General features: G+C 40.9%; 1 protein-coding gene across 1 annotated transcript in view; it reads right to left on the bottom strand.

The window, feature by feature from the left end:
* helq (helicase, POLQ like) overlaps positions 1-20,141 on the bottom strand; it is a gene marked incomplete at both ends in the record, with an annotated part of 32,837 nt that overhangs the window by 8,396 nt on the left and 4,300 nt on the right. The window contains 13 exon segments of the mRNA XM_080753911.1: positions 1,238-1,336; positions 1,619-1,776; positions 2,597-2,699; positions 3,250-3,357; positions 5,668-5,772; positions 7,948-8,089; positions 8,925-9,164; positions 10,876-11,021; positions 11,883-11,981; positions 13,513-13,610; positions 15,739-15,811; positions 17,697-17,897; positions 18,847-19,025. Of these exon segments, the coding sequence (XP_080610037.1) occupies positions 1,238-1,336; positions 1,619-1,776; positions 2,597-2,699; positions 3,250-3,357; positions 5,668-5,772; positions 7,948-8,089; positions 8,925-9,164; positions 10,876-11,021; positions 11,883-11,981; positions 13,513-13,610; positions 15,739-15,811; positions 17,697-17,897; positions 18,847-19,025 (1,751 nt within the window).

Below are 20,141 nucleotides of genomic sequence, written 5' to 3'. Positions count from 1 at the left end.
CTCACAAAGTCCTATTTCTGACCGTTGTGTCTTTCTCTGGTTTTGGGCAGACAGAGATGAAAAGCTTTCCACGGGTTCTCAGAACAGTGCTGTTCTGAGAGTTGACGAGAGTGACGTCACTCTCGGATTCCCGTTTTGTTTTTTCAGTCAAAAAAAAAAAAATTAAAATTTTTTTTTTTTTTTCAAAACTTTTTTTTTCAAAAAAATGCAATGCAGTCAAAAAAAATTTAACCTTTTTTTTCAAAACTTTTCAAAAAAAAATTTTTTCAAAAAATTTTTTTTTCAAAAAACTTTTTTTTTCAAAAACTTTTTTTTCAAAAACTTTTTTTTTTTCAAAAACTTTTTTTTTTCAAAAAACTTTTTTTTCAAAAAACTTTTTTTTTTTCAAAAAACTTTTTCTTTTTCAAAAAACTTTTTCTTTTTCAAAAAACTTTTTCTTTTTCTGGAAAAACCCCACTAGATGCGCCCCTGAGCAAACAGAGGCCGTTTTGGTATTGCAGCTGGAGAGCCTCATTATAGTAGAGCTAGAACAAACAAAAAGAATGGTCAGAGTGTTTTTTGAGGGTTAAAACCTGTCTAAGACTCAATTTTGAGCATATATTTATACAAAAAATATAGTTTTAAAAGCATGGTGTAGGCCCTTTAAGTTCATTCTCAGGTCAGACAGCCAGGCACCGGGGCAGCGCGCATCCTTTGATATTGGCTGCGTGACACCCAACAAGTACGAAGCATACACACTCGCACAGGCAGTGCGCAGCTGAGAGCTGTAGCAGCTAATTAGATTGTGTGTCTCACTCGGCCGTTCAGTCAGTGTGTGTGACAGGCCGGCCGGTTGCTTTTTTCTATTTTTTTTTTACCGGCGCGGCCTGGATAGGCCTGGATTGGACCGGCCGTTCGGGAAATGTCCCAGATTTCCCAATTGCCAGCACGTCCCTGGTGCCTTGTAACAGGGATAAACTCCATCTCCCAGAGGTCTATAGTGCATTGTAACAGGGATAAACTCCATCTCCCAGAGGTCTATAGTGCATTGTAACAGGGATAAACTCCATCTCCCAGAGGTCTATAGTGCATTGTAACAGGGATAAACTCCATCTCCCAGAGGTCTATAGTGCATTGTAACAGGGATAAACTCCATCTCCCAGAGGTCTATAGTGCATTGTAACAGGGATAACACTAAGCCACTCCCGAGTCCCGACCTACTTGTTGAATGGCTTGAGAGTATGACATGTAATCTGACCTTCTTAGTGGTCTGTCCGGCAGCCTTCCTGGTGATGAGACTCTCAGGAACGCCCACAGCAGCACACATCCTCTGTTCTGATGCTGACAGCTTAGTGAACTGAAACAGAGCAGAACAATGTTCTGATGAACTGAACTGAAACACAATGTTCCTGTCTCAAACGTTGCGGCGATATTTTAAAATAGGCTCCGTCATGGTGAATTGACCACACATGACGTTTTTAGATAACTAAATAATATCCTAAAATATCATAAAAGTAAATTCTGTGCCACAAAAAATAAGTTTGAGAGTGTTCAAGACGGTAAAAAATATGAACAGTAATGGCTGCCATTCGTCTTTTTTCGTTTTCATAATCGGAGATATGTGATGGTATTCCAGTACCTGTCTTAGGTAGAGCATCCAGTCAGGCTTGCAGTGAGAAACCATGTCATACGGGGTGACCAGGTAGAGCAGGTGGAGGAAACTGTCCAGCAACAAACCCTCCAGACCTTTAGACAGGTCTTTATAGAGGAGCTCACAGTAAGACAGGTCTACAGAACCTAGAGAGCAGAGAGACAGGTCTTTAGACATCTTTGCCAAAAATACTTGATCTACAAGCTCACAATGCCTCACAGCGCGAGGCGTTGTGAGCTTGTAGATCGGCTCTTTTGGGCTAAAGTTCTCAGTATAAAAAAGGGGGAAAAAAATGTTTCTATCACTCAAAGATTTGGAGGACCCCCTGTACTAACTCTGAGGACCCCCTAGGGGTCCCGGACCCCCTATTGAAGACCCTTGGTTTAGATCATCATTTGTTTACTTTACATCACCGATCAGAATTCTCTAATTGGTCTTAAAGGAATAGTTCACCCCATCCTGCTGATTACTCACCCGGCTTCTGTCTCATTTCTAAGACAATATTTTGATTATAATAAATGTACTCCCATTCATTCCTCACTGGATTGATAAATTGCTTTAAGTATTGCTATGTGTGTGTGACCTGACACTTATGAACAGTTATGCTTTGGGATTTTCTTTTCAGGGCGGACGGTCATTTATATTGACGTCACGTGCACGCGCGCGCACGCCTCTAGCCTAGAGGCAATATAGAAAGAACGGATCTCAAACAGCCTACATAGCCTACGGAGCCATGTATGAGGAATGGACGCACACACATGTATATATTATTTTATTGTGCCTTGATGTTTTTACTGTACACAACATCTTGTTCATACTTCTCTGTAACTTTGTAAATAACCTTATACTGCTGTGCTGCCTCTGGGCAACTGATTTCCCCCCTTGGGATAATAAAGGTATCGATCTATCTAAACACGGTATGGAGGTATGGCGGTATTGTGGTTATTGCCCTAGTGAGTGTCTTACCCTTAAAGGCGGCCCGTCCCAGCCTGGTGACCTGCAGGGTGTGTGAGGACGTGCTGGACACCACACTGACCACCAGTCCTCTGTCCTTCAGCAGCTGCAGGGCCTGGTCATAGGGGTGGGCCATATGGAAAAATACAATATCCCCATATTTTCCCAAGCTGTATCACGATACACGTTTTTATCACGATTCTTTTTTCAAGTTGGTTTTTAATGGATATTTTTCAAGTTACTTGACAAAAACTAGACTCTCTGGGACTCCTTTTGGGAGGTCTAAATTGAACTTTACAAGTATGTAACTCTGACAGCATACAAATGAAACAAAAATGGACCCTTACGGGTAAAAAATAGAACGAAATAAAAAGAAAATAAACAAAAATAAAGATAAAACCATTCACAGGAGGCAAATTTGGTTTCATTTGTATACTGTCAGATTTAAGTGGAGACCTTGACATTTTAAAGTTTGAGAACTACTGATTTTGACCAAAATGCAGGTTTAAATGAATTCTGCAGTGAATCTCTGTATTAACAATTAAACAGGATTTTGTACAAGGCTCCCTCATTGTATCACAATATTTATGATACCTCTGAAAAGGAATATCGTGGAGACATCGTATCGTCTCAGCGACATTTATCACCGTATCACCCACCCCTACCTGGTCAGCCTCCTCCTGCAGACTCCTGTCCACACACACTGCCCCCTGCTGGACACTGAGCAGGGTGCCGGAGAGGAAGGACCGGAGCTGATCCACTGACACACTGATCTGAACCGTGCACACACACGCACACACACACACACACACACACACACACACACACACACACACACACACACACACACACACACACACACACACACACACACACACACACACACACACACACACACACACACACACACACACACACACACACACAAAGAGAGAGGGAGAGAGCAAAAAGAACACAGGGAAGAAAAAGGTCAACACATAGCATAAAGGGCTTTACACACCGACTGCAAATAATTCGCGTCCTTTTTTTTTCTTCTCATAAAGTCAATGCAAGCTCCCAAACCGGAAACGCATTTCCACGGCGCGAAAGAGCGACTGTTATTGTTTCGCTCTGGTGTGGAATTCTGCGGACATTCGCAGGCAAATTGCTACACATTTGAGGGAGTTTGAAGCGGAACTAACCTGCTTGTTGACACAGATCAACTCCATCTCATTGTATTTTAGAGAGTCCACAGATTGGAACAGTGTTTCTCCTTTTAGCCGTGTCTGGTCTGTCTGCTGCTGGGTAATCCTTCTCTGCCGAGATGGGTTGTGTGATGACTGATGACTTGCGCCACTGATGGCTTCATTCAACTTAACCCATTTAGAACGGGTACACATTATCATTATTTCATGCTTTAACTATTGAAAAATAGCAGATATACAAGCTCACAGCGCGGCACCGAGTGCCGCGCTGCGAGCTTGTAGATCTGCTATTTTTGAAAAATCGTGAAAATTTGAATTTTGACCCGATTCTATAAGTGTCTTTTGAATCCTTCTAAGAGTTTTTGAAAAACCTATGTTTCTATGTCAGCAATCTGGCCAGCCATCGTCAAAGAAAAGGTGCTTTTCACTCAACTGGAGCTCAGTGAGTCTGTTCTTGAGAGACTACTATGTAAGTGGTTCTCAAACCTTTTCATTTGAAGGACCCCCAAAATGATATTTATTTGGCCACGGACCCCCCATCTCAAAATATTTAGTTCCAGGGACCACCCAGAAGCAAGATTTGCGTTAAAAATACATATATTCAAAGATTTGCACACATTATCACGACTTTTTCCAAAAATAGCAGATCTACAAGCGAGCTTGTATATCTGCTATTTTTCACTGGTTAAAGCATTCAATAATTCTAGGCCCTAAATGGGTTAATGAATTTATATGCATATTGGCGTCGCGCTAAGTGGGGGACGCTCTCCATTTCGACATTGACTTCTAAATGAGGTCATAGTGTAGTTTGCGGTGATAAGCCATCACCGTGGTGTAGTCTTTTTAAGTCAGAAAACTACAACATTACGTCATTAGCCGCGGACCTAGACATCTCTCCTGTTTTTACTTTCAGACTGGGGTGGACTGATTGGTCGATCTTGACCAATCAGTGTGCCCCCTTGTTTCAGAGGCACAGAGGCGCGGTGATAGGACTTCACCGTGAGTCTGTGACTATGATGGCCATCAAATTTTTAGATCATGGGTTTTCAAAGTGGGTGACGGGGCACGCTGGGGTGCCTTGACGGCAGTCCAGGGGTGCCACGAGATCATTTGATAATATTTGGAATTTATTTGGACACTTGAAAACATATTTAGTATCATTTTAAACTTGAAGTACAAAGTTATTTTCAGTCAGTTCTAACCAAAATGGCTATTATCTCAACGTTTTCCTCACAACATAATCACTAAAATATCGTCACTGTCGGGCAGAAACCTTGTATCTCCAAGTTTCAAATGTGTACGTCTTTTGGTAAAGCAAAGCCCTGCTTTATCATACAAGACTGTCACCCTAAAACTAGTGAAAACAGCCGAACTACAAGCACACAACGCCTCGCGATTGTTGTGTGCTTGTAGATCGGTTTAGAACATCTTTTAGATGATAAATACAAAACGGTTTTGGACATACAAGGTTTCCACCCGACAACGACGATATGCTATAAATACAAGGTGCTGGGAGTGAAAATTATAATGTAGGGGTGCCTTGGATTAAAACAATATTCATGGGGTGCCCTGAGACAAAAAAGTTTGGGAACCCTTGCTTTAGGTGATAGCTTATCACCTAAAAGTTGAGGTGATAGCTCTTCACCTCACACTCTGATAAAGCCTTAATTGTCTGAGTGGCAGCAATAACTTCCATAGAGGTTAGGGTCGGAATGGGGGGGGGGGGATCTCTGAATGGCAACATGTCGGAATGGGGGATGCACCCGCACTAGGTGTAATATAGGCAATCCCAGGTTGTTTATTCACGCTGAGAAATGTTTCATTTAGGTTTAAGTGTCTAATTCAAAGCCGTTAACAGAGCCGTATCCTGACTGAGTCGCTAAAGATGTTAGTTCTCACCTTCAGTCCAATCAGACTCAGGATCAGACTCAGAAGACCTTTCCCATCGTCATGCATCAGGTTGCTGAAACACTTCTCCATGGGAGCAACCAGGAGATTCCTGGCCTAAAATACAAATAAACCTCATCACAAAGCATGCATACAGCAGGGGTCTTCAACGTTTTCATGCAAAGGACCCATTAGTTGAGAGAGAGATGAAGCAGGGACCCCTTAGTTGAGAGAGAGATGAAGCAGGGACCCCTTAGTTGAGAGAGAGATGAAGCAGGGACCCCTTAGTTGAGAGAGAGATGAAGCAGGGACCCCTTAGTTGAGAGAGAGATGAAGCAGGGACCCCTTAGTTGAGAAAGAGATGAAGCAGGGACCCCTTAGTTGAGAGAGAGAGATGAAGCAGGGACCCCTTAGTTGAGAGAGAGAGATGAAGCAGGGACCCCTTAGTTGAGAGAGAGATGAAGCAGGGACCCCAACAACATGTTCATAGATTCCATATAGTTTCATTGTTTGACAGCACAATCATCAGTGTATTTTGGATTCATGTCAATGTGTGTTTTCAGATATTTAACCACTTGAACCGTCAATACTTAATAAACTTGACCTTTCACTCTGTACTTAGTCTGCTCTTTTTCTCCTCTACACCAAAGCTCATTACCAAAAATAGCAGATCTACAAGCTCACAACGCCTTGCAGCGCGAGGCGTTGTGAGCTTGTAGATCTGCTATTTTTGGCAACATTTCTCAGAATATGGACGCTAGGGTTCAAGTTGTTGATATAAAAAAGGTTTCGATTTGGAGGACCCCCTGTAGGAACTCTGAGGACCCCCTGAGGAAGACCCCTGGCATACAGAGTATCTTCACTGTGGACACACACACACACACACACACACACACACACACACACACACACACACACACACACACACACACACACACACACACACACACACACACACACACACACACAGAGTGTGACTTAACTACTTATTATAACTTACACACCCGTGTTGTGAGCTTGTAGATTGGCTATTTTAGCAACTTTTCTTTTTTTATTTCAGACAGATTTTTACCCCACAATTTTTGTAACCCATTGTTTTTTTTTCACCCAGTGTCAATTATCTAATGTAATCCTGGGCTCTGCTCTCCCTCTGCCAACCTGGGGAGAGCAACGGACTGACCTCATACTTCCTTCGAGAATTGTGGGGGTCCTTGACATGAAAGAGTTTGAGAAGCACTGATTTAGAAGATAATAGCTAAAGTATAACGGAAGAGTGTTTTCTGCAGTTGATTCAGTCCGAGCATATCAAAGGGTGCGTTCGGAAATGCACACCGGGTGTGGTTAGGGTTAGGGTTTAGGGTTAGGTTTAGGCATAGTTTTACTGAGGTTAAGGTTAGGGTTAGGTTTAGGCATAGTTTTACTGAGGTTAGGGTTAGGTTTAGGCATAGTTTTACTGAGGTTAGGGTTAGGATTAGGGTTGGGTTTAGGACTCACTACACTGAGCACACACCCGGTGCGCATTTCCGAACGCACCCTTTGATACACTCGAACTGAAACACCAGCAGAAAACACTCTCCCAAAGTATAGCAAAACTCCAGGCCTTAATGGACAACTTTTTTACAACACAACAAGCCCATTCCCAAGATGCACCATAATCCTTCATGTTCAGATGTGACTTATGGAGGCTGGTAGTGTTACTGTAAATAGTAATAAAGAAATCGCCGGCTTATTGTGTATAAAAATACATATTTAGCCACTTGTACGAATGCCCCCACCCACTGAAATCAAAATACTAAAACGATAGAAAGCAGTAAATGAAAACATTTTAACACTCATCTTTAAAGGGGAAGACCACCCATTTTCAATATTGAACTATGTCATTAATATACCTTAGAGGAGTTGTGTGGAAATAAAAAAAAAAGTTCCCCCACTTCTGTGTTGCCTAGAACTGGAGGATTGATTTTGGGGTTTGTATTGCAAAGTACAACTTGATGACATCACACCGTTGTACTTTACAATACAAACCCCAAAATCAATCTTCCAGTTCTAGGCAACTTTTTTTCTATTTCCACACAACTCCTCTAAGGTATATTAATGACATAGTTCAATATTGAAAATGGGTGGTCTTCCCCTTTAATGTTCTTTAATTACAATCTAAAATATGAACCCTTGTTGTAAAGAAAACAAAGTTGTCCTTTAAAGGATTCATGTACTCTAAAACAGAGTAACAAGCCCACCATGCTGCGGTCTTTCAAAGTAAGAGGCAGCAGAAGTGTTAAGTAACAAGCCCACCATGGTGCGGTCTTTCTCCTGCAGGATGAGGATGCTCTCCCCCATGGTGTCGATGCCCGCCCTGCCCGCTCTGCCCACCATCTGCTTGTACTGACTCCTCTTCAGGAAGTCTGCTGCCACGTAGGGAGAGCGCAGGATCACCCTGAGAAACACACAACACACACACAGAGGAATGACTGACTAGATCAGGGGTGGGCAACTGTGATGATGGCGAGGGCCACTATATTTCCACCTTCACTCCAGAGGGCCACATTGCATATTGCTGTGTCCTACGTCATTCTAGTATCTCATACAAAAGAAACAAAAATAGCAGATCTACAAGCTAAAAAAAAGAAAAGAAAGAAGGCAATCTTTGTGACATGGTTAATGTGTGTATTAGGGTATATGCATATATGCCATTTTGTTCTACTTCCGGGTGTCTTTCGACTTCCTTCACAGGTGTTACATATGATACTAATGAAGGCTCTGTTCCATTCTGGTCAAACAGAGTCAGGGTGCTGCTATTGTGCATGTTGGCTCACTGGAAACACTCTGCTACACCAGTGGGTCTCAAAGTGTCCTTGAGTGGGTTCTAAATGTCTCCATACAGGTGTGTAACTCTGAGAGTGTACACATGGAAGCAAATGGACCTGCAAGGGTCCAGTTGCTTCCATTTGTTGATTCAATTTGTACAGAGTTATGGGGGTCCTTGAAATGAAAGCACCAAACAGAGCCTTAATTAGTATCATCAGTAACACCTGTGAAGGAAGTCGAAAGACACCCGGAAGTAGAACAAAATGGCGTATGTGCATATAGCCTGCAATGATCACTCCCAGGATTTTTAACGGGGTGTTACTTTCCTTTCCTTTAATGACTGTGCTAGTGTGCATCTGATCTGATCTGTCTACTTCCGATACTTTGCCGTTCCAGACTCTAACTAGCATTCGGAGATTGTGGAATAGTTGTCTGGCTACGTGAGACTATGGAGGTATACTGACCTGCGAGCAGGGAGGTTGATGCCTGCAGCCAGGGTAGAAGTGCAGGCCAGCAGACACAGCGTCCCATCAGAGTAGGCCTCCTCCACCAGCCGTCTCTCCTCGGTGGTCAGCCCGCTGTGATGGTAGGCCAGCCCGTAGGGCACCGTCCTGCGTAGGACAGGACACAGGGAGCCGTTCCCACTGGCCTTCAGCGCTCCCAGCAGAACACCCTTCTCCTCTTTCTTACGCAGGACAAACGCCCTGGAAAACCATTTAAAAACATTTTACAAAACAATTACAACTTTGTTTCTTTACAACAAGGATTCATGTTTTAGATTTAGAAAAGAAAAGATGAGTGTTAACATGTTTTCATTTTCTGCTTACTATCAGACTTTTAGAGACCAGTAGTGTTACTGTAAAAAAAAAAAAAAGAAATCGCCGGCTTGTTGTGTCTAAAAAGACATATTTAGCCACTTGCACTCATGCCCCAACCCACGGTAAATGTGCTAAAACAATAGAAAGCAGGAAATTAATGGACAAACTCTGTCAGATATTAAAACATGATTAAAGATGAATAAAGTACGCACTCAGTCAGATACAGTACATATACATACAGTATGAATATATTACATACTCAGTCAGGTACTTGTAGATCAGATATTAAACCTACTCGGTCAGGTACTTGTAGATCAGATATTAAACCTACTCAGTCAGGTACTTGTAGATCAGATATTAAACCTACTCAGTCAGGTACTACTTGTAGATCAGATATTAAACCTACTCAGTCAGGTACTTGTAGATCAGATGTTAAACCTACTCAGTCAGGTACTTGTAGATCAGATATTAAACCTACTCAGTCAGGTACTTGTAGATCAGATATTAAACCAACTCAGTCAGGTACTTGTAGATCAGATAATAAACCTACTCAGTCAGGTACTTGTAGATCAGATATTAAACCTACTCAGTCAGGTACTTGTGGATCAGATAATAAACCTACTCAGTCAGGTACTTGTAGATCAGATAATAAACCTACTCGGTCAGGTACTTGTAGATCAGATATTAAACCTACTCAGTCAGGTACTTGTAGATCAGATATTAAACCTACTCAGTCAGGTACTACTTGTAGATCAGATATTAAACCTACTCAGTCAGGTACTTGTAGATCAGATGTTAAACCTACTCAGTCAGGTACTTGTAGATCAGATATTAAACCTACTCAGTCAGGTACTTGTAGATCAGATATTAAACCAACTCAGTCAGGTACTTGTAGATCAGATAATAAACCTACTCAGTCAGGTACTTGTAGATCAGATAATAAACCTACTCAGTCAGGTACTTGTAGATCAGATAATAAACCTACTCAGTCAGGTACTTGTAGATCAGATATTAAACCTACTCAGTCAGGTACTTGTAGATCAGATATTAAACCTACTCAGTCAGGTACTTGTAGATCAGATAATAAACCTACTCAGTCTGGTACTTGTAGATCAGATATTAAACCTACTCAGTCAGGTACTTGTAGATCAGATAATAAACCTACTCAGTCAGGTACTTGTAGATCAGATATTAAACCTACTCAGTCAGGTACTTGTAGATCAGATATTAAACCTACTCAGTCAGGTACTTGTAGATCAGATATTAAACCAACTCAGTCAGGTACTTGTAGATCAGATAATATACCTACTCAGTCAGGTACTTGTAGATCAGATATTAAACCTACTCAGTCAGGTACTTGTAGATCAGATATTAAACCTACTCAGTCAGGTACTTGTAGATCAGATATTAAACCTACTCAGTCAGGTACTTGTAGATCAGATATTAAACCTACTCAGTCAGGTACTTGTAGATCAGATAATAAACCTACTCAGTCTGGTACTTGTAGATCAGATAATAAACCTACTCAGTCAGGTACTTGTAGATCAGATAATAAACCTACTCAGTCAGGTACTTGTAGATCAGATATTAAACCTACTCAGTCAGGTACTTGCAGATCATCAGAGCAACGTTCTCACAGTTCTTCTTGGTTGGACAGAAGATCAGACAGGAGTGGGCGGGGATCACCTCGGTTACCAAGGCAACGATGTGGTCGGGGTCCGCCTTCTGCATGTTACTGGAGTACTGGAATAGAGTAAAAATACTTTGTAATAGAGTACTAACAACAGAGTAGAAATACTTTGTAATAGAGTACTAATAGAGTAGAGCACACATTGTAATTAGTCACAATTATTACCATTCCTAAGCCAATAAGTTGAGGAGACTCTTTGTGTCTCCATAGACAACATTCACACGGCAGCCATGTTTCATTAAGGTGTGAATGTGGTCTTTGTGTCTCCAACCCTAACCCTAACCTGTTTCCTCCAACTATTAAACGTAACTCTTTTCATCGACACAGGGGCGTCAATTGGGTATGGCAGGGGTATGCAGCTGCCATACCCTGGGTCCAGGGGGGAAAATAAAAGTTACTTTTAAATATAAATCCATGAATGTCTCGTTGTCTATCTGTTCTGGTTATTATGTTGTTAAATAACAGTAAAATAATTACAAATGCATAACAAAATGGTAACTTTAACAAGGTATTATAATTATATTCTCCACACTTTTATTCTCCCTATCTTGACAAAATGTTATATTCCCAGGTTCCGCAGGTCAGCTGCACAGGTGCAATGCATTATTGTTAATTGTGGCACGTTTACTAACATGCTAAGTTTAGCAACACTTGAATTCCAGGCTGGGCATATCCAGCCCAACAAACCATAGAACGGGGGGAAAATAGAATGTACTTCTTAAATTAAATGTATCATGCCTGTTGCTAAGGTATGGCAACATGACTGGTGTCTTGCACGCGCGCGAACCAGTCATGTTGCCATACCTTAGCTTTTTCTGAACTGACGCCACTGTATCGACATCCGACAAACTTCAGCTCTGCAAACTATTTGAACAATGTGTGTGTGCGTGCGTGCGTGTCAAAACGTATCATACCTTGAAGTTAAGAAAGCGTGAAAGGCGAATCCCGTCGTCCTCTCTGTGATCCACCTCATAGATGCTGTCCTTCAGCTTGACAAACTCCTGGAGTTGGACCTGAGCACAACATCAATGATTTAAACTACATTTAAACTCCTGGAGTTGAACCTGAGCACAGGATCAATTACAAGGGGATTAAATTACATTTAAATGTAATGTCCGAGTAGAATAAATACTTTAAAAGGCCTGGAATTTTGTAATTTTAGGGGCACAAAGGCCAAATGCCAGGGCAGGAAGACCATCAAATAAAACAAGATTTTAGTCTATTGAAAGAATTTGTTGAATTTAAGGGTTAACCCTAACCACAACCATAACCAATTATCCAGTAAACAAAGTTCAGTAATCAAAGTTACTGGATTGCTTTAACCCATTTAGGCCTAACCAATAGAATAGGGCTAAATCAGAAATTAGCCTACAAAACAAATATGTTGCTACATACTGTACATGTACTGTAAGCCCCTCCCAAACAGCAAAATGTGTTCCGGGCCTGAATGGGTTAAAGATGGGGGGAAGTTAAGAATTCAAACAAAACAAAATAGGTTGTCTACATATTGACCAGAAAGAGACACTGGTGTCTACTGTCTGCATATTGACAAAGTGGTCCAGTCAGCTGGGGCATTAAGGCCACTGTGGTCTCAGGTCATGCCATGTTTCTGAGGGGCACAAGGCCAAACTGAGGGGCAACGACGGCCATGGCCTTCATGAAATTCCTGCCGGGCTGACTAATAATAGATACTTTAAGTCATACCCTGCCAAAAAAGACGTTTTCTATAATAAAAACGTCTTTTTAACTATGGACCTCCCTGCCAGACGTCTTCTGGACGTCTTTAAAAAAAAAAAAAAAAAAAAAAAAGTTTAAAAAAAAAAAAAAAAAAAAAAAATGAAAAAAAAAAAATTGGACCTCCAACAGTGTACTAGCCATGATCGCGATCGCGAAATTGCATGTTTAACCCCCATACCAACCCCATCTTTCAAACATGGCAGCCATGTTTGTTTACATTTGAAGAAAACATAAGGGCTGCCTTCTCCTGAATGCCTGAACGGATTTCCAAGCGGATTTTTTTGTTTGAAAGCTGTGAAAAGCATGCACATGCATAGTGCATGATCTGTGCACGAATGTGTGCACCAGCGTGCACACTATTTTTTTAACCCTTTGTTGGTGAACCGGCAATATAAGAGGTCCCACTTTAAATATGGCACCGAAGAAGTTAAATGTAATCACTGTAATAAATAGAATAAACTAAACTGACAAGCTGTGTCATAGAATAGGAGTTACATAATGTTACTATTAGCTGAATTAAATGTGGCATAAGTGCTTTATTTTGTTTCAAATAAAAGTTTTGTTTATCAAAGTTAAAGCTCTATATTCTGATAGTAATCATCGATTGCCGTAGTGTGTATGTTTGTTAACAGTAGTCTGCCCTAAGGTCAATAATTACTGAACAAGAGCACTTACTGTACCTAAAAAAAGAAACATTAAAACTAATGGCAACATATTTGTAACTAGCATGTGGTTGGCAACAAAGAGAATACTGGATATTTATCATGACATTCATACAGACAGTCTTATCAATTAGAATCATCTTACAGGCCGGAAGTCGTTGTCAAAGTTCTCAGCTCTCAGAAACGTCTGAAGGTCTTTGACGTTCCCCAGCGTGGCGCTCATTCCTATGATCTGAGTGGACTCTGGAAATATGAGTTATATCAGTTATTGTTCATATGTTAATATCAATGAGTATATGTTAATATTCACATGTTCATTATTTATATTCTCATTCCTATGATCTGAGTGGACTCTGGAAATATGAGTTGTATCAGTTATTATTCATATTCTCATTCCAATCAAGAGACCACATCACCACAGTTCTCCTCGACCTCCATTGGCTCCCAGTGAAATACAGAATTGATTTCAAAATACTGATCACCACCTACAAGGCCCTCGACAACCAGGCTCCCTGTTATCTCTCTGACCTCGTCAAACCTCATGTTCCCTCCTCCTCTCCCTCAGGTCCGGCAAAGACAACCTCCTGGAATTCACCCATAAAGAACCTGGGTTTCTCAGTTGCAGTCCCCACCCTCTGGAACCCACTCCCACCTCTTCAAGCTTTTAACCACAGAGGTTCTCAAACTGTGGTTCGGGACCCCCAGATGATTAGAGGGATAGTTCACGCCCCGACAAATAACTATTTTCTATCAATACCTCTGAAATGTCAAATTAAACAAATTGTCAAATATTAAAGGCAGAAATTGTGAAAATAGCAGATCTACATGCTCAAAACGCCTCGCGGTGCATATAGAGATATTTTCACAATAGAACTGTGTTATACAAAATGCCTCAACTCTTAGTGCTCGTCAGGGTGGTGGGGGTCCCCAGTTAAAATATGATTATGTTGGGGGTCCCGGCCTGAAAAGGTCGAGAACCCCTGCTGTAAACCACAGTAACCATATCATAATCATATGAATGGTTGTAATAATGGAACTCACTGCTGACGTACAGGACCTTATTATTAAACCCATTTAGAACGGGTACACATTATTGTGTATCATTATTTTATGCTTTAACTATTGAAAAATAGCAGATATACAAGCTCACAGCGCAGCACCGAGTGCCGCGCTGCGAGCTTGTAGATCTGCTATTTTTGAAAAATCGTGACAATTTGAATGTTGACTCGATTCTATAAGTGTCTTTTGAATCCTTCTAAGGTTTTTGGAAAAACCTATGTTTCTGTGTCAGCAATCTGGCCAGCCATCGTCAAAGAAAAGGACCTTTTCACTCAACTGGAGCTCAGTTAGTCTGTTCTTGAGAGACTACTATGTCAGTGGTTCTCAAACCTTTTCATGTGAACGACCCCCAAAATGATATGTATTTGGCCACAGACCCCCCATCTCAAAATATCTAGTTCCAGGGACCATGCACCCAGAAGCAAAATTTGAGTTACAAACGTTTGCTTTAAAAAAACATATATTCAAAGATGTGCACACATTTTCACGACTTTTTCAAAAACAGCAGATCTACAAGCTCACAGCGCGGCACTCGGTGCCGCGCTGTGAGCTTGTATATCTGCTATTTTTCAATAGTTAAAGCATTCAATAATTCTAGGCCTAAATGGGTTAATAAGGGTTAATAAGTATTATTATTAATTATTATTATTAACTCATTGAATGCCATTTCAAGATGGCCCCCAAGTACCAGACTGCCACTATCCTAGATTTCTAGTGCACGGATCAATTTTTAGTGCACAGATCGTGCACGCCCATGCACCATATATGCATCATATGTGTAGTACTTTTTAACAGCTTTCAAACAAAAAAATCCGCTTGGAAATCCGTTCAGGCCTTCATGAGTTACAAGCCTTCAAAGTCAGACAAAACAAACACTGCCACCTTCCTAAATTTCGAGTGCACGGATCAATCTTTTGTGCACGGATCGTGCACGCCCATGCACCATATATGCATTATATGTGTAGTACTTTTTAAAAGCTTTCAAACAAAAAAATACGCTTGGAAATCCGTTCAGGCCTTCATGAGTTACAAGCCTTCAAAGTCAGACAAAACAGCCATTTTTGACATTTTGAAAGATGTGTTTGTTATGGGGCTAAACATGCAATTTCACAATTGTGATCATGCCTAATACATTTGAGGCATTTTTAGAAATTGTTTTATAAAAAAAAAAATTGAAAAAAAAAAAAAAAAATTTTTTTTTTTTTTTTTTTCAAAATGGCTTCCAACTCGGGAAACTCGGGCTGTGGCAGCCTGGGAGTACTGCAATAACTCGTGAAACTCGTGCCTTGGCAGTCAATGAGTTAATACTCACTGCTGACGTAGAGGACCTTGGCCAGGGTCATCTCTATGATGGCTCCTCTGCTGCCGTCTCCCAGCATGTGAAGCTGAACAGAACAGACACACTTTAAGTTATTTAAGCTTTTAGACAAAACAATGCAAGTGCAAGTAATGACTATATTGTTTAGAACAGGCTTTCCCAAGTTGGTGTCGTGATGCCAGTCCAGGGGTGACTCACAATAATCTGATTTGAATTCATTAATATCATTACATCAATATCACATCACTATGCTTAGTAAAACCTGATTTGCGCTGTACTGTGATGAGTTATTTTTCCATCTACAAATTCTCTTGGCATATACTGACATACTGTAGCCCAGGGCTTCCCAAACTTTTTTGTCTCAGGGCACCCCGTAATTTTTTTTTTTTTTTAATCCTAGGCACCCCTACATTATGATTTTCACTCCCAGCACCTTATATTTATAGCATATTGTCGTTGTCGGTTGGAAACCTTGTAGGCCAATGTCCAAAACCGTTCGTTTTGTATTTATCATCTATAAAATATACTAAATTAGTGAAAACAGCAGATCCACAAGTAGATCGGCTGTTCACTAGTTTTGTGTGACAGTCTTGTATGATGAAGCAGGGCTTTGCTTTACCAAAAGACGTACACATTTGAAACTTGGAGATACAAGGTTTCTGCCTGACAGTGACGATATTTTAGTGATTATGTTGTGAGGAAAATGTTGAGATAAAAGCCATTTTGGTTAGAACTGACTGAAAATAACTTGTACTTCAAGTTTAAAATGATACTAAATATTTTTTCAAGTGTCCAGATAAATTCCAAATATTATCAAATGATCTCGCGGCACCCCTGGACTGCCGACGCGGCACCCCAGGGTGGCCCGTCACCCACTTTGAAAACCCCTGCTGTAGCCTACCTTATCTCAGGTGATAAGATGTGCATATTACACAACCTAACATGATTAACAGTGTAGTTCAGGGTGAGACCTCGGGTTGGGACAGTGAATGAGTTAAATGCCTACATTGCAAATAATAAATTGTAATTAGCCTAATCAGTAGGAGTGTAACGATATAGGGGAGCGTTTCGCTTTAATTTGCAATGATCTACTACATACATGGGCAACTGGCGGCCCGGGGGCCACATGCGGCCCTCAACTTCATTTAATGCAGTGTTAATTTTGTCGACTAAGACTAAGACTAAAAGACTAAAAGACTACAAGATTTTGATATTTTGTCGATAGACTAAACTAGACTAAAACAGTCCCAAAAGACTAAGACTAAGACTAAGACTGTTATTTGTGTTATTCAAAAGACTAAGACTAAGACTAAATCTAAGTCTAAGACTAATAGCTGTAAAAAATGACACTGGCATGTAACTGCAATGAAATTAAAGGCAAATACACATTTCATTTATGGTTTATTTTGACCAAGTAACAGGCAGTAGAAGACAATGACTTGTTCATAATTATGTGGTTATATTAGGCTAAAAAACCTATCCTAAAAGACGAAGACTAAATGTCTAAGACTAATACCAAAAGACTAAGACTAAGACTAAAATGTTTTGATATTTAGTCGACTAAGACTAGACTAGACAAAAATTATTTCAGAAGACTAAGACAGGACTAAGACTAAATGGTGTGTTATTCAAAAGACTAAGACTAAGACTAAATCAAAATTTGCTGAAAAAATTAACACTGCCGCAGGTTGATATTGGAGTACTGATATATTATTGATTTGAGCTGTTACAATTCTAAACATGCAAAAAGTTACTTTTCAGGATTCCAATTCAAAAATAGCAAATATAGCAAAAAGTTACTATATCGATTTTAAATCATTGAATGGAATCGTATCGTATTGCCATGAATGAACCAATATCGTCCATGTATCGTATCGTCAACCATGTATCGTGATGCGTATCGAATCGATGTTCAAATGTATCGTTACACACCTACTGATCAGTGTCCTTACCTCGTCAACGACCACCAGTCCCACATCGTCCAGTCTGCTGGTCTCTATCAGAGAGTTGACCAGGCTGTGTCCTTTCTCTATGGTACAGACGTATAAACACCTCCTCTGTCTGCGCTTCACCGGAGGGAAACGACCCTTACTGCCCGCGTACTCCTCTACCAGGAAGTCCAGCTCCAGACCCAGGGTGGCCAAGCCACGCACCTGGAGAGAGAAGACACAGTCAGAGACCCCTGAAATACACCTGGAAAGATAATATATGGGGACCACTGATGAATATACCTGTATAAATATGGGGGGACCACTTTTAAATGCATATAATCATGACAACATATAGATGCCAGAGTACATAAATTATTATCTAACCGTGCACAAAAAGTAAGAAAACTTGACTTTGGTCCATTATTATATCTCCCCTTTAATAATACCAATTTGTATTGTGTTTTACAACATCGTTGATTCGTCACCTTTACATCGAGGTACAGCTTGTAAGCATTGGGCATTCGAGGCATGAGCTACACAGCCGTTTCTCAATGGATTTGTCATCTAGGAGGGTTATTAAACACATTTGGCCGAGGTGTATTTTTCAAAATGGCGGGGAAAATGTTTGACAGCTTGGGTAATTTTCAGTCTCATTCACTTACCATACACTACACTATAAAGGAAAAAATGACTCCCAAAGAATCTGCTTTAAGTGGGATGTGAGGGGTCAAACTAGGGGTTTTTAATTATTCTGAATCCATTGCAAGCATTTGTTTTGCACGAAAAACATTCCTTGGGCAAGAAATGGCCCCACAAAACGATGGTTTAGTGATGAGTCATCAATTTTCACAGTCTTTTGGGCTCCGTTTTTAGCCCAAGGAATGTTTTTCATGCAAAACAAATGCTTGCAATGGATTCAGAATAATTAAAAACAGCACAGATCTGCTGTTTTCACTACTGTTGTGCGACAGCCTTGTATGATGAAGCAGGGCTTTACTTTGCGAAGAAACGTACACATTTGAAACTTGGGAGATCCAAGGTTTCTTCCCGACAGTGACGATATTTACCCCCCCCCGTATTATGTTGGTGTGCTCATGGATTCTTGGGACATGAAAAGTGTGCCCATGCAGAAAAAAGGTTGAGAAACACTGACATATCAGATGAGCAGTACCTTCTCCTGCACCAGGGACACGTATGGCAGGATGAACAGACAGTCCTTCTTCCTGCAGATCATCTCCTTCAGGATGAGGATCTCTGCTACCAGGGTCTTCCCCCCGCTGGTGGGAAGAGAGTAGATCAGGTTCCTTCTGTCCTGAACGGACTGGAGGTTCAGGCAGGTCTTCTGCCACTCTGGAAGCAAGCACGCACACGCACACACACACACACACACACACACACACACACACACACACAGTTTGATTTGTACAAAGCTACAATCCAGGAAAAAGTGGTAACACAAAACTATATGGTGTAGGGTTGGTTCTTAAAGTGGGGACCCCCAAAGGGTCCTTGAGGGGTTCCCCACCAAAATGAGTTAAAAGGATCCGTGGCTAATAAGCCTTACATATACCTTATAATTGTCATCTATAAGTAAAATGATTATAATTCTCTGTACTGACAGCACTAGCATTAATGCAAATCATATTCAAGAGTGTCTTGTATTCCTTTCAAAGAAAGACAAAACACTGGTTTATTATCATTATAATATTATTAACACTTTGAGTCATTGGGACCCAGCGTGGGTGAAAGAAAACTCAATCTCCCATGGTCCTTTGGGAGATGACATCATCATTGCTCAGGCAGTAAAATGGCTTCACCTCGGAATCTCCAGATTGCGCCGATCATCGGGAAACGTTTTTTTCCTAACCGGCCCGTATCTAAACGACTGACAATTTCTCTATTCCGTGTGACAGAAAACAGATGGACACGATCGTGGCTTCCAATTAACTATACACAGTATAAAGATAGAAACGACCCCTAAGGGCGACCTCGCCCGGCCGTCTGGCCAGTGATGTATATCGGACCAGTTACCCATATATGGAGACCCCTGGTATGGAGATCCATGTACTGTATATGGAGATATGCCGTGATATAAGGGATTCCCTTAGTGTGGTTCCCCTGACATCACAGTGGTGTTATATTATTATTGTAACCAACACACAGACGTAAAGGGTGTTCAATAGCACATATTTATGAAAACAACAGAGGGCCAATCGGGTGGAGTTGGCTGGTTTGGCAGAAAGTGTGGAGTTAGGAGGTTTTGTACCAAGCACTTTTTACAACTTTCCATTGGTTCAGTATTATTTTAACCAACACTCAGATGTAAAGGGTGTTCAATAGCCCTGATTTATGCCAACAAATCTAAAACCTCAAAAACGGAGTTAAGAGGTTTTGGCCAGACAGTGACGATATTCTAGTTATTGTTACCATATAAGTCTGTTATTCCCTTCAGAGTAAAGACCAGGT

This window comes from Nannobrachium achirus (assembly GCF_963921795.1).
Source record: "Nannobrachium achirus genome assembly, chromosome: 23".
Lineage (NCBI taxonomy): Eukaryota > Metazoa > Chordata > Actinopteri > Myctophiformes > Myctophidae > Nannobrachium > Nannobrachium achirus.
The sequence above is the reverse complement of the archived record's forward strand: the minus strand, read 5'-3'. Positions and strand labels throughout refer to the sequence as shown.